Below are 15,105 nucleotides of genomic sequence, written 5' to 3'. Positions count from 1 at the left end.
TTGTAGAGCATAAGTCTTGCAGATGGCTGGTTTTACGCTTATGGCCATTGGCCAGCTCTCCTATAACACTATCTTGTCACTGTATCTTTTCCAAAGTCTGGACACCACAGATAGATAAACACCAAACTCTCTACTTACTTGTCACTTGTTGTATTAAAAGAATTACGTGGTAGACATCCAACTCATTTAAATTGATCATTTTGTCAGTAGTTTGAACCACTGTCTGCTGGATCTCATCCTGTGGCTGCTTACACTGTCTGCTCAATCAATGCTTACGTGCGAGTAGCCACTAGGTGGCAGGTAGTGCATACCATTATTGGGATAATGTTAATATCTGCTACCTAGTGGCAAAATAACTTTGATTGAGCAGGCATTTACGCATCCATAGGATTCGATCCAGCAGGCAGTGGTTTGAACAAACAAAGCAACTATCACCATTCGTTGCCATAGTAATGCCAGAAAACTGACTAATGGAAAGTTTGTCATTACCTTATTAATCATAGACTTCTCAATATTTGTTACTTCAGTTATTTCTCTGAATTTGGGAAAAGAATCTTTAGAGTGCTCGTGCATGAGTAAATTCTATGTTTCAATTTGTAAACTTTTTAATTTTCAGTACCACAACTTCAAAAGACAATAAATTGAACACATTATTACAAGTGTTTCTCTAAATTTTTTGACCAGGTTGCATTCTTTCTGTCCCAACAATACATTCCGTACTTTACTGATATGTTCGCCTTTTAAATAGCTCGGATTTATTTGATATAGAAATTGTATTTTGTGGTAATAATTATAAAAAAAAATCGTAACAATTTCAGTACATGAACTTACATAAATATGGCACCTCTACTCTTTTGAATGTTTGTAATGTGTGTGTAACCTGTTTGTATTGTTATACAGTTAATGTAAAAAGTCGCCATACACTTATTAAAATAGCACAAATATGTCGTAAAGAAGCGTTTTGTAACCTCAGTATGCTAATTTATAATAAATATTGTAAATTTATTTCCACTCAACAATAGGATTTTATTCTTCCAACAATAATTCCTTTCTACAATTCGCCTTAAACGCTCTCGTCAACAATTGGATTTTCACTCAACACACTATTCGTTATAGCACTTCACTGACGGCAATGACAATTTACTTGGACTATTACGAACAACAATGAACTGTTAATCTTAACTAATATTTACAAAGCACTATTTACAAATCAGAACTATCAGTTCTCAGTTCACAGTTCTTCTGGCTCAGTCATTCGAGTTCACAGTATCTCGAACCACAGGCCTTCAGAGACAGTTCACTGTACTCGAACTCAGGTCCCTCCAACTGCGGACCACTGCACTCGAACTCAGGTCCCTCCAACTGCGGTCCACTGCACTCGAACTCAGGCCTTCGGATGCTGACGCAGTTGGCGACGCACACTCGAGTCGAACTCCGGTACACAAGACTGGCTTGCTTGCTCTGGCTTTCTCACTGACTGGCTGACTAATCAACTGAAAACTGAAAACTACTGTCGTTCCTTCGCATCCGTAATTTATAACCACAGCGACGTAGCCTCAAAAGTTCCACGCGTCTCTAGAGATGGCACTCCAGAAAAATCCAGAGCCCTCTCCTCTTTACCAGCACCAGATGCGCTCGCACTCTCTCTCTCCACTCTCTCGCCGCGTAGGCCCTTTCCCCTTACTTCTCTCTGCCGCGCGCCATCCCCGCGCGATCTGCTTTCTTGCGGGACGCTGGTCGTGAGTTCGAATCTCACGTCGTTGTCACAATATAATATGCTGAAGGATAGATACAAATATAATAGAACATACAAAAAAATAAAGAAAAATAATTTTATTTCGAATTCCATAAAAAAAATAGAAACGTAAAGAAACATTTCAAATCAATGTGTAAAAAGTCTTTATACACAACTAAGTATTCCTCTGAAACAGCTGAACCTCTGCTACAGGTAGGGGTAGGGATAGTGTCTGTTCAGTTCGTGGTAAGCGCAGATACACCTGTGTACCGATGCTGGCCGCATTTGTGTACCATGTTGAAGTAATACAACAATATGAATTGAAAACGATGTGAAATGACTGACGAGGAGAGAAGAATTATCATTAATTTGCATAATAAATGTAAGTTTCTCTCCGAAACATAAAAAATTGTAGGAAGGCATAGAGCAACCTTCAGCCTATAATTGACAGAGCTGGCAAGTCCAAAAAAAAAATCGAAGGGGATCAGGCCATCCAACAAAAGTGAGTAAACGAGCTGAATCACTGATACTCAAAAACATAAGAATAAATCCACATATCAGTGCTCCGAAAATAGCTAGTGAGTTAAGTAATGAAATTCACTTAAATGTCAGTCCTTCAAGAGTAAGAAACTGCCTATGACGAAATAATAATTTTCATGATAGAGTAGCATGTAGAAAATGTTATGTCAATGAAAGAAATAGAAAAAAGAGGTTCTTGTTTGCTAAAATGCATGTAAACATGACAAAGGGGTTTTGAGATAGTCATTATTTACCAACGAAACCAAGTTTAATGTATTTTCGTCGGATGGGAGGACAATGGTATAGATGGAAAAAAAAACACAGAGCTACAAAAAAAGAATCTGGAACCCACTGTTCTTGTTTGGGATGTATGAGCATTGCTGGTGTTACATCCTTGCATAGTAACCAGATATAAATCCCATAGAGTATCTGTGGGACCATCTCGACACTAAAGTCAGAGAAAGGCAACTGAAGAACAAACAGAATTGAAAGATGCCTTCTGGGAAGAATGGAATAAAATTCCTCCTTCCAAGACTAGAAGTTGGATGCTATTAATGTCAAGACGTCTCACAAGAGTTGTGGAAGCAAAAGAAAATCCCACCAAGTATTAATTTCTGTTAATTTGATGAAGAATGGGGCATTAATTTGTAATGGTATGAACACTTTTTGTTTGTTGTTTTTAGTTTGTTTTTACAGAAAACAATTATTCCGAAGTGATATAGTGTTAAAAGTTGTGTAATCAAGATGTATCAATCTGTTTGCTGACAACATAAAGTCCACTATAGTCCACTGTAGTCTTCAGTTGTTGTTTTTCACGAGATGTATAATTATTTTGTATTAAAAGAATTGGTCCTGATTTTAATCATGTGCATGTAAATATGTTAATGTTATTAAGTGTATAGGAAAAAATAATTGTTGTTTATACTGTGTAATTAAACCTCTATTTAGTTAAAATATTTTGGTGTATGAAGATTTTGTACACTCACTTTATATAGCTAGTCTGCGATGTATGCAATGGAGGGAGAAAGGAACTGGCTATCCTACCCTATTATCTCCTAGCTTAGTTGCCTCATTTGTCCTCGGTAGCAGAGTTGGTATAGTGCTGGTCTTCTATGCTCAAGGTTGCTGGTTCAATTCCAGTCGAGGTCGATGGCATTTAAGTGTGTTTGAATGCGACAGGCTCATGTCAGTAGATTTACTGGCATGTAAAAGAACTCTGGAGGGACAAAATTCCGCCACACCAGCGACGCTGATATAACCTCTGCAGTTGCGAGCGTTGTTAAATTAACCATAACCTTAAAAAAATTTAGTTGCCTCATTCGTATCACTTGTGAGGTTTGGACCTGTCTTTGGACACTTGACAAAACGACGTGTACAGTATTATGCTTAGTTGTTATTCATTTTAACTACAACCTAACATACCGTAGATGCAGTAGGGTTATTTGTAAATATTGGATATTCAATAATAATGGTAATGATAATAATAATAAAAGTGTGTACGAGTTTAAAATCAAACCATTAAATTGCATTGAAATTTAACCACAGGTGTGGCTCAGTCGGTTAAGGCGCTTGCCTGCCGGTCTGAAGTTGCGTTCGGGCATGGGTTCGATCCCTGCTTGGGCTGATTACCTGGTTGGGTTTTTCCGAGGTTTTCCCCAACCGTAATGTGAATGCAAGGTAATCTATGGGGAATCCTCGGCCTCATCTTGCCAAATATCATCTCGATATCACCAATCTCATCGACGCTAAATAACCTCGTAGTTGATACAGCGTCATTAAATAACCAACCAAAATAAAAAAATACATTGAAATATCATCAAAGAAAATCTCAGAAATATTTTCATTACATAGGTGAACTGTAAGTCAAATCATTAATTTTAAGGGGGTGGGGGTGATTTAATCTTTCAGATATCTGAAACAGAAAAAATGTTTTCAATAAAAATTTTAGTAGGGTGTTTTAGGAAAACTTTTGACTTAATTCCCAATATCCTCAGTCAATTTAAGAGAACATTGAATTCTGATAATAAATGATAGAACGGATTTTAGTTTTGTCCCTTAAATTTGTAGAAATTTGATCCAAACAAACAAATGTAAATTTTCATTCCTTAGAGCAATTGAGGACCATTTTAACAAAACTCAACAAACGCCATTTTTTTCGATTTGCGGGTTTTGACGGATTCTAGTCAATTGTAATGAGAGGAAAATGATGCAGTGCTCATAATATCACAAAACTCAACATATCCATTTCTTAAATTTTCACAAAACTCAACATATCCTCTAACTAAACATTTCACACTTTTATCCTGTTTCGCAAGCTACAATATTTTACAACAATGTAATACATTTGCATTTTGACAACAGTGACACATTACGAAGCTCAAATATTATATAATATTTTGTTGTTTCCGGTGTCAATTCGGTATCAATCTGGCCACTGTTGTAAGTGCATGTATTGTGAGTAGTGATGAAAAATGGATAAGAACCCGGAGTATTGAAATCCGTTCAAGCTACTGGAAGGGGCACGAAAATTAGGAGCAGAGTATGTTAATCCAAGAGTAAGAAATATACAGTTGGGCCTAAAAATAATGACATTCATCCAAAATGAACTGTAATCATTGAGTACAGGGGGAAAAAATCTTGCTGCAGGTTCTTGTGCTTAAATAATCTAATTAATTTTCGAGACAATTTATACAGAAATAGTACAGATGTTGAACAGTACAATTTTTTGCTAAGATATATGAAATTTGATCTACCTAAACGGCGTAGAGTAAAGTAGAACGTCAAAAAGCTAGAAAGATCTGTATCTATTTCATATTTCATAAGAGGTGAAAATGGAGAAGATTTCCCCGTATGTGCAGCTAAGTTTAGACATTGTTATTATAACATTGAAGGATTATATAGGTAATTTAGAAAAAATGTTTACTCACAGAAAAATCCAGAAATTTGACTCCAAGATCGTTTTCAGATTCCTGTGGATCTCAGAATAAAAATTGCATAATTATGGCTAATGCTTTTTGGTTATCTGGAAAGCTCTGAAGTTTTTAAAGAAATTAAACATTTCTTTCCTATCCGTGGAAAGGTATATGCCTCCGGACCATGTGTTTCGATTGATAGAGAAAGAGCTGAGAACACATCAATACATTACATTGCCATCAGAATATTATGAAATTATGGCAATGTTTGGGGATGTAAAAGTTTTGGGCAAAGACTGGCATACTTAGGACTTAAAATCGGTGGAAAAAATATTGTAAAACCAAATTACCATTTAAAATGTCAGAGATGAGGATACTTACAGTATGTACAAAAACTTTGTAACAATTGTGTAAAGTGTTATATAGAAAACATATTTTTCTGCACCAATAGAAGTTCAAGTGTTTAATCCAAGAAAGACAAGTGCTTCTGTAATGTCTAAAACACCTGACTTACTACTGGTGAACCATATCAGCAAAAACAAAGCTAATGATCTGAGGAAGTTAATGAGTTAGTTCCATAATGATATTTCGGAAGAGGACAAGGTATTTTATCACAATGTTCTAAAGAGATGTGCGAAAGATTCTGACAATTGAATGGATTATGATGAACCATTGCACTGAGATTATTCTGCACGATATTGATTTTCAGTGATTTGGGTAATGTATTGCACAAATATAAATATTTAATTCATGCAAATAAAAGAGGTCTTGTGAGTCAATAACAAATTTTGAAAAAAAAAAGGGGGGGGGCTTGAAATTAGGTTTCAGTGTGTTCAATTAACTGCTATTTAATTCAGCAGTACTCAAGCATTATTTTAAAATACGCAGTAATAATTTTGACGAGGATTTTACCAGATGAAAATGAAAAATACTTAAAATTTTGAGGTATGTGCATTTAAAAAAGTGGATATGTTGAGTTTTGTGAAATTCTTAACTTTTGTCATATTTTTTTCAAAGTAAATAAGATAAGAATAATAGTTGCACCTTATATCAATTAATGCATCTCTGAAAGAGAAACAATATATATTTTTTTCAGAATTACTATGTCAAAGGTCTGAGAATAAACTAAAAAAAACGTTTCCTGTAAAATTTTTAAAATGGCGTTTGTTGAGTTTTGTGAAAACGGTCCTCAATTTTAAATTGAACAGAACCGTGACAACGCTGTAAAAATTCTGCAGTCAACAGACATGAAGCTTGTGTGTACATGATGGAGAAGAGAACAGGAAATGTAAATAATATGTGATGGTGGTGGTGGTGGTGGCGGCGGTGGCGGTGGCGGTGGCAGTGGCAGTGGTGGTTTTTAAACGGAAAATTTAAATAGTATATCATCTGTATTTTTTCTTACAACATTAAAGACAACCTATATGACAGTGACTTTCCACTCACCTATTCAAAAACGTCCAGTGAAGGGGTTGTTCATTGAAACACAACAGGCTATTGTGCATTCGGTCAGTGATTATAATGTTGCACGATGGCATAATTCATATGTTTAAAATTGCACGTTTCTCTGCAAGACTATCCAAAACACAGCAAAATGATACTTTACTTTTTTTGTTGCTCTTTACTAAGAAATATTCCACCAGAATTAATGATCTGACTTCCAGTTCACTCAATATACTGCAACAGAAGAAAAACGGAATTCATTGATATTATGTCTGTCCTATTATAATTGTATTATGCAGTGAAGAGCATTTATTGTGATCGGAAATAGATAGTGCTGAGCTATGGCTTGATTACCACGAGGTGCATGCCTGTATCAACAATATGAGGTCCACACCTGTGGAGTAACGGTCAGCGAGTCTGGCTGCGAAACCAAGTGACCTGGGTTCGAATCCCGGTCGGGGCAAGTTACCTGGTTGAGGTTTTTTTCGGGGTTTTCCCTCAACCCAATACGAGCAAATGCTGGGTAACTTTCGGTGCTGGACCCCGGACTAATTTCACCGGCATTATCACTCTCATATCATTCAGACGCTAAATAACCTAGATGTTGATAAAGCGTCGTAAAATAACCCAATAAAATTAAAAAAAAAACAATATGAGTTGTAGAATTTATACTTAGCTAGATCACATTCATTGCTGAAAATGGCGGTGCAATTGCTGCAATTCATTCACAATCTTGTATGAAGTCGTTATTCACTTTCACATATATACCCACTTTTCCAATCATAACTTGGTTCAGATGCCACAGCACTGAAAAACCTGCATTTTTCTTCAACACACTAGCTCACTATGTAATAATTTGACACAATTTGAGAAATTGTGAAATAGCTGTTAAAATTAAAGAGCAACAAAACTGTAATTCATGTTTCAGGAGTAAGGAAAATAATTTTAGGGGCATATTTTATTAGACCTTGTGTTTACTATCAAAACCATTTGCGTAAAGAAGGATCCAAGTTTTTTCAGCCATTGAACGCAAAAATTGATCGTTATAAATAAATGCTTTAAATTTACTTTTCCCACCTAATCACATATTTCAGGAATCTGATGTTACACCCTTTTTCCATAGAGTTCGTCAATTGAAAATGTTCATTGTTGGTAACAACAGATGCATATTGTCCATTTTATATCATGGAGTGCAGTTCGGTGGCTCCTTTGAACACTCACTTACGTACATCTGACCATTCCAGCCTGTTCCCTCGTCCCAACATTGCACAGTTGCCACAATCCTGGCAACCCTCAAAATAAGAAGATTCGTGGCTGGCATCCCCATCTGGACGCCATGTAATACCAAGAGCTGACTGCTCAATGACTGCTGTATTTTACTGCAGTTTATTATAATTTCATTATCCACATGTTTAACGAATACTATAGAATACACTCTCAATGATACTTTTGTGCTAACTGACGGGATTCTTGGGATTCGGAAAAGATGTGGCAACTCTGCCTCCACATGGATTTGGCAGGTACCTGTCAATTCTTCTGAACAAGGGTTGTGATTGGTTACTGACAGGAGAAGACAAGATTTCCGTCACAATAAGGAAGACATTTATTTATGACATCCAATTAGTAGGGGCCAGTAGAATGTCTGGCGGCAAAGTCCTTTCTATGAAAGTGCACTCCATGAAATAAAATGAACTATATATAGCAAAGGTGTGAGGTGCGTGCCCAATCCTCAGCAAGATAACAGGCTGCTCCTTGGATCTAGATAAATGCTCCTTTTTGTATATATGGTCGAAGGGATATAGTTATCCATAGGTTAAGAGGTAATTTACTATATGGTAAATTGACAAAAATATTAGAAAGTTTCAAAGTTACGAGTGCAGTGTGAGACATGAGAGCAAGGTGGCTAATAGGGTATGCTAATGTGTTATAATAAAGTGATAGCCCTAAGTGATAATTTTGCTTTATATAGGCATAGTGAATAATTACTGATAAAATATAAAGTGTAATTCTTGTTTTCTCGTGTGGCAATCTGTGTGTTTATTCAGGATATAGGCTAATGACTTCTGAATTTAACAGTCCTGACTTCGATTCAGTTGTGTATTTACTTAACAATGATATTTCCTCCTTGTTGTTAGAACAAAAGGTAACGAGAAAAACGTTAGAGAAACGGCAGACCTAACGTTATCGCAAGAGGACGGAAAATTTGTTCGAAAATTTCAGAAAAGCTGGTATAATAAATATCAGTGGTTGTGTGGAACTGGTAAAGGTCATGAACAAAAGCTAATGTGTTTTTATTGTTTGATATTTGGCATTGACGGGTAAGATTCTTGGCGCAGAAAAACAATAAACAATTTCGAAAAAAAAAAAAAAAAAGCTAAAGAACACGCAGCATCTGGGAATCATATAAAGTGCACCGAGAAATTTCATATGTTAGGGTGGTGCCGTATCAACCATGCCACTTCAGAGGCCATTAAACACAATGAAATGGTTTAAAAAAAATAGGAAAATTGTCAGCAGATTACTAGACGTTGCTTGTCATTGAAGTATTCAGGAATTGCTGTTCAGAGGTCATCAGAAAAGTCAATGTTCATGTAATAAAGGGAACTACTTGGCTACTCTTGATTTACTGGCTTTGGTGGAATCTTTCATGAAGCAGGAGCCATTAATATAATATGTAACACAGATCTGTATGCGTTGAAAACAAAAATTCCATACATAATAATATGATTAATATCGGTTAAATAAAAAAAGAAATATCTATCTACCCCCTTACTTAGCTACTGACCAGACATTTGAGACTTCTTAATGTACTATATCAGTAACAAAATGGCGGCCACAGTTATTAATAGTTTCGAATAAACTTATTAATGCTATCATGAGATTTCGAAGTTTAAATTTGAAGAAAATCGTGATTCATGTAAAGAGTTAATTGGAAAAACAGAACAAACATGAAGTATGTTTCTTAGGATGTCATTGAACTTGTCCTTGTAAACAACCCCTTCAATAAGAAATTGTTGACTGACGTCAGCATAGCACAGTTCTGCTACTGTTATTATTCAAAATATATGACTCATATTTTGTTGCAACATAATACATTTCCAAATTTTTTGTTAAAATCGCAGAAAAAACATTTTTGAGATGCCGGCCTGAGAGAGTGTCCTGGCTGTGACTAAATAATTGCTTTGTTAGTCTCTCTAATTTGAATTGAGATCTCGTCAGCTATGTAACAAGGAAGGTCGTCCTAACCATGGGTTGCCTTCTATCCACATTTGTAGCACTGATACATCTGATGCAGCACTAAACACTTAGTCACCACCGTGGTGATCTAGTGGCTAGAGTGCTGGACGTGGGTTCGATCCCCAGTGTACGCACTGATTTGTAACTTGTGTTGGTCAAACCCGTGTTCGAGGTGATGGAGAAGTTTTCTCTGGGAGCTCCAGTTCCTCTTGTGCATGCCAACAAATCTCCATCATCATCTCATCTCATCACTGGTGTAGCGTAGGATACTCTGGACAATGATTCTCTCTGTAAATGGTTTACACAACTGGCTTCATATGGGTGAATGACAAACAGTCAAGTACCTGCCAAAAAAAAAATCGCATTCATGCACTACCCTATATCAGACATTTAGAATTGGAATATATCAGTCCCCTAACTGCCCATTGTGCAACTCAAACCAAGAAATGGATTCGGAACACCTCAAAATCTGTGCTTCAGTGGCTAGTCATGATAATATCTTTGAAAAATATTGGAGTGCAAGAGGTCAAATGACTTTATTGTCAAACGCATGGCATTAGAAAACAACAACAACATTTTTAAGTAGCAGAAAAGTCACTATATGTTAAATCTGCACTCACTAAAATGGCTTGGTGTAAAAACAAAAAAAAGATATGTACTGTAATTTCTCACAACTATGGTCCTGTAGATCATTGTAGAAGTATCATAGACCATTCGTAGATAGCTGCAGTGACTTAACTTCAAATTCAGTATAGCAAAAATGTGGATAAACGAGGTACCACGTTTTAGAGTGCAAAATTTGAATGATTGTATCGTGGACCATAGTTGCGGGGAATTACAGTCCATAATATAGCAACTCATGAAAGTCATTGCTAGACTGTACCACTTGCTAGACACTGCAAAGTTTTGGATCTTTTTGGATAGATCTTTAGACTATAGTTATCATATCATATCTAATGCAGTCATGTCTAATGCACGAGATGTAAATAGAAGTTCACGTAAATCACTCACTTAAAATATTTGATAAATAATATTGTGACCAGTAGTTAACATTTGATTTCTTGCATTAGTCAGCATTTCCTGAAAGATAATGATTCGCCTAAAGCATTCCTTCCAGAGTAATTAATACTGTTTCATTTCTTCAAGTACACCAAGTTTTTAAACACCTTTCTTTTCCTAAAATGAATCAATAAGAATATCATCTTCTAATATTTCTAAATCATAGCGCTGTAATTTTAATGGAGCAGTTGAATGAATACATCATACCTGCTGAGTGATTAACATAAAGATGTGTTCTAATTTTTTTCAGGGTGATGATGATGATGCAACAATGGCTCGCACTAGACAGAGACATACAGAAAACCAAGAGTATGAAGAACCAGAAGAAGAAGAAGAAGAAGAAGGTTAGTTTCTCAGTTTTCAAAAACTTAATACAGATTTCATTTATACGTTTTTATGGGGAGGGGGGGAATGTTTTGAAAAAAAAACACAAAAGTAAGAAAAACTTATAAATGAAATGATATTTAATAACAACTGAAATAGCATTTGAAGACTATATGGGCAAAACGAGTTAAATCAATTTAGCAAAATTTTCACAAGACAAATTTATAATTTCAGAGTTACGCCATCTTTGAGTCTATCATAGGCCTACTCCAATTTATAGCACATGTTTCTGAAGAATGTAAGGTTATTTGTAAAATTCATGTAGGAGAGTATACTGAGTCCTTCTGGGCTACCTCCAATGGGAGGCAGTTAACAATTTAAATTAAAAAAATAGCTGATTAGAGCCAAAACTGGCTGATAATTTACATTTCTAACTGCAGTCCAGAAAATTTTACGAAATTGATTTACCCTGTTCTTCCCATGTGACTATTTTACCAATAAAAAAGTCAATTATTTTTGGACTGCTTGCCCACAGGGAATAAGCCATGCTCTCAGATTGTGATAACTGCTCCATAACTTATTCATTTACATCATACATTTCTATGCTAACTCTGTGACGTCACATGTCTCTGCTCTCGAGCGTCTTAGGAGGGGAAGCGCAGGTAAAAGAGCAAAGTAAGGGGAGTGGCAGTGGAAGGGATGAAAATGTTTAAATAGCGGAGACACAACATTACCCTCCCTCACGCGCTCTACCAGCTCTGCTCAAAGAGGGGAAACGCACTCCGACATCACAGATTAGCCAATGGGAAATGACTAGTCATAGTGCATTACGAAATGTAACAGCAGATCAAGCATGGGCAGCTTCGAGTTTTCATGAATTGCAAAGTGGGTTGCTGTATTTTCAAAGCAAATCTAATTTCGAACAAAATTAATTTAGGATGTATAAATCAAGTTCCGTATCTCTTGAGATTTAAAATATGATCGTGTAAGAAAAGGCATAAACAAAAATGTATAACCGAACTAAATTAACATAGAAAGTATAGGAATTTTGCCAGGACTTCAGAAGGAAACAGAAGTGTGAAAAAAGAAGTGCGAAACATATAGACATTTTGCTGTATTATTGAGAAACTGTAGTGAGTCTAAATGAGTTGAACTGCTCAAAATAAATAGCAAGTATTATTACTGATAATGACTTTTTCTACTTGCTTACAAATAGCTACAGTGGAGCTTCTTTGTCATCAAAGCCATAAAACAATTAGAGGGCCTTTAAAAGATCATTCATTTGCAATGCATTCCATCACATTACAGGAGACAGAGTAACGAGAAAATTAATTAACTTACAAAGAAAGACTCAACAGTTCTTCAGAATAGCTCCAAAGAAATATGTTCTATCTGCACTAAATAATCTGTTTGTTTTGAGTTAAATTAAATTATGGTTTATTTAACGATGCTCGCAACTGCCCAGGTTATATCAGCATCGCCGGTGTGCCGGAATAATGTCCCGCAGGAGTTCTTTTACATGCCACTAAATCTAGTGACATGAGCCTGTCGCATTTAAGCACAGGTGTGTTGCTACACAGTCATGGCCAGTTAGCATTCGAAATTTGGTACTGCATCATGTTGAGGAGAATCAGGTATAAATGTTCTTTCTCAGTAAGCAATACTGAACAAGATTTATTATTACTGTTTTCTTGAAATTTCTTTAGAATTTTGTTTTGAAATTGTGTGTATGAAGAATTTGACACTGTGATAAGTAGAGCTAGGATTTATATGAGTTAAGAACGACGCCGAGTATTGTTGAGTCAATGTGATGCCGGTTAAGAAGGTTTTAAACCTGGTTGACAAGACTGGATTTGCAAGAAGAGTCACAAGGACTAGACAATGCAGCTTTTAAACCCGAGCTGTTTTGAAAGAGGATTAAAGACCCTTAGCGCTAACTAATGGAAGTACTGAATGACGAGAATGGCAAGTGTGAGGAGTGGGGGCATGGCTTGCATGTTTATATTAACTTTACTACATGCGAATCCTAGCTCTAGTGATAAGATATCTTTTTCAAGGGTACTTGTAATATTTTAGTTCCTTTCTTTGCCAAACAATCTGCAATCTCATTGCCCATAATACCACAATGGGCAGGAATCCATTGCAGATACAGTTTTTATTTTGTTTTGCCTGTATGTGTATGAATGATTGAATTTCTGCGATTTTGGAATTTATAGGAATATTGATTGAAGCTATGACTTGGATTGCAGACATTGAGTCGCTAAATATAACAGCATTTTTGAACATATTAATTTGATAAATAAGTTGTGTTAATGCCCTGTTGATTTCTGCAATTTCTCATCAAAGTGAGTAGAAGGACTCCCTGTAGACAAATAAAAATTGAATAATTTGGAATATATCCCAGCCTCGGCTGGTTCATCATTTAGATATTTGCAGCCATCTGGAATGTATTTATAGTTTCAAGAGCAACTTGTTTTATTTATTAAAGTGTAGACGATTCTTCTTCTTCTTCAAATCCTTAAATAAATTTGTATTATAATTTATACTGTCACATTGTAATGGTGATTTATGTAATAGGGACTTTTCTGGTTTTAAATTAAAATTAAATATAAGTATAAGTTCCTGGATTGCCTCTACAAACCCATTTCGCGTTTTCAATTTTCTGAACCTGAATTGGTAGCTTGTCGAGTATGTGTCATGTGGTAACCTTACCATTCTTTCATGTTGCAACAGTGATCTTTTATGTATCTTCTCTTTTATGGGATAGTGCTTTGTTATTATTTGCATTGCTGTTACTGAGGTAGATTTAACTGCACCAGTAATTAATATCATAGCATTATCTTATGTCACTTTTAATTTGTCAATGTTTTTGTTGATGCTGTAAGTTAGTTTTCACGTTCATAAAGAATTTGTGGTTTTATATATGTTTTATAAGTTGTATTCAATACTGGTCTTGAACATCCCCACCTCACTCGCTGCCCAAGGGTGACTCTCTCTCACTACTGACTAACTGCTCCGAAGACTAACTCGAACTCAGGTCCACCTCACTCGCTGGCCAAGGCTGGCTCTCTCTCACTACTGACTAACTGCTGCGAAGACTAACTCGAACTCAGGTCCACCTCACTCGCTGGCCAAGGCTGGCTCTCTCTCACTACTGACTAACTGCTGCGAAGACTAACTCGAACTCAGGTCCACCTCACTCGCTGGCCAAGGCTGGCTCTCTCTCACTACTGACTAACTGCTGCGAAGACTAACTCGAACTCAGGTCCACCTCACTCACTGCCCAAGGATGACTCTCTCTCACTACTGACTAACTGCTCCGAAGACTAACTCGAACTCAGGTCCACCTCACTCGCTGCCCTAGGCTGGTTCTCTCTCACTACTGACTAACTGCTGCGAAGACTAACACGAACTCAGGTCCACCTCACTCGCTGGCCAAGGCTGGCTCTCTCTCACTACTGACTAACTGCTCCGAAGACTAACTCGAACTCAGGTCCACCTCACTCGCTGCCCAAGGCTGGCTCTCTCTCACTACTGACTAACTGCTCTGAAGACTAACTCGAACTCAGGTCCACCTCACTCGCTGCCCAAGGCTGACTCTCTCTCACTACTGACTAACTGCTCTGAAGACTAACTCGAACTCAGGTCCACCTCACTCGCTGCCCAAGGCTGACTCTCTCTCACTACTGACTAACTGCTCCGAAGACTAACTCGAACTCAGGTCCACCTCACTCGCTGGCCAAGGCTGGCTCTCTCTACTACTGACTAACTGCTCTGAAGACTAACTCGAACTCACTCAGGTCCACCTCACTCGCTGCCCAAGGCTGGCTCTCTCTACTACTGACTAACTGCTCTGAAGACTAACTCGAACTCAGG

The 15,105-nt window shown here is 36.8% G+C and overlaps 1 protein-coding gene across 2 annotated transcripts in view; it reads left to right on the top strand.

The window, feature by feature from the left end:
- Nucleotides 1–15,105, top strand: part of LOC138693773 (DNA-directed RNA polymerase I subunit RPA1-like) — a 126,845-nt gene that overhangs the window by 85,625 nt on the left and 26,115 nt on the right. For both annotated transcript variants that reach the window (XM_069817568.1, XM_069817567.1), the window contains exon 17: nt 11,156–11,249. In XM_069817568.1, the coding sequence (XP_069673669.1) occupies nt 11,156–11,249 (94 nt within the window). The remainder of the gene's footprint in view (nt 1–11,155; nt 11,250–15,105) is intronic.

The sequence above is a fragment of the Periplaneta americana genome, unplaced genomic scaffold (assembly GCF_040183065.1).
Source record: "Periplaneta americana isolate PAMFEO1 unplaced genomic scaffold, P.americana_PAMFEO1_priV1 scaffold_21, whole genome shotgun sequence".
Lineage (NCBI taxonomy): Eukaryota > Metazoa > Arthropoda > Insecta > Blattodea > Blattidae > Periplaneta > Periplaneta americana.
The sequence above is the reverse complement of the archived record's forward strand: the minus strand, read 5'-3'. Positions and strand labels throughout refer to the sequence as shown.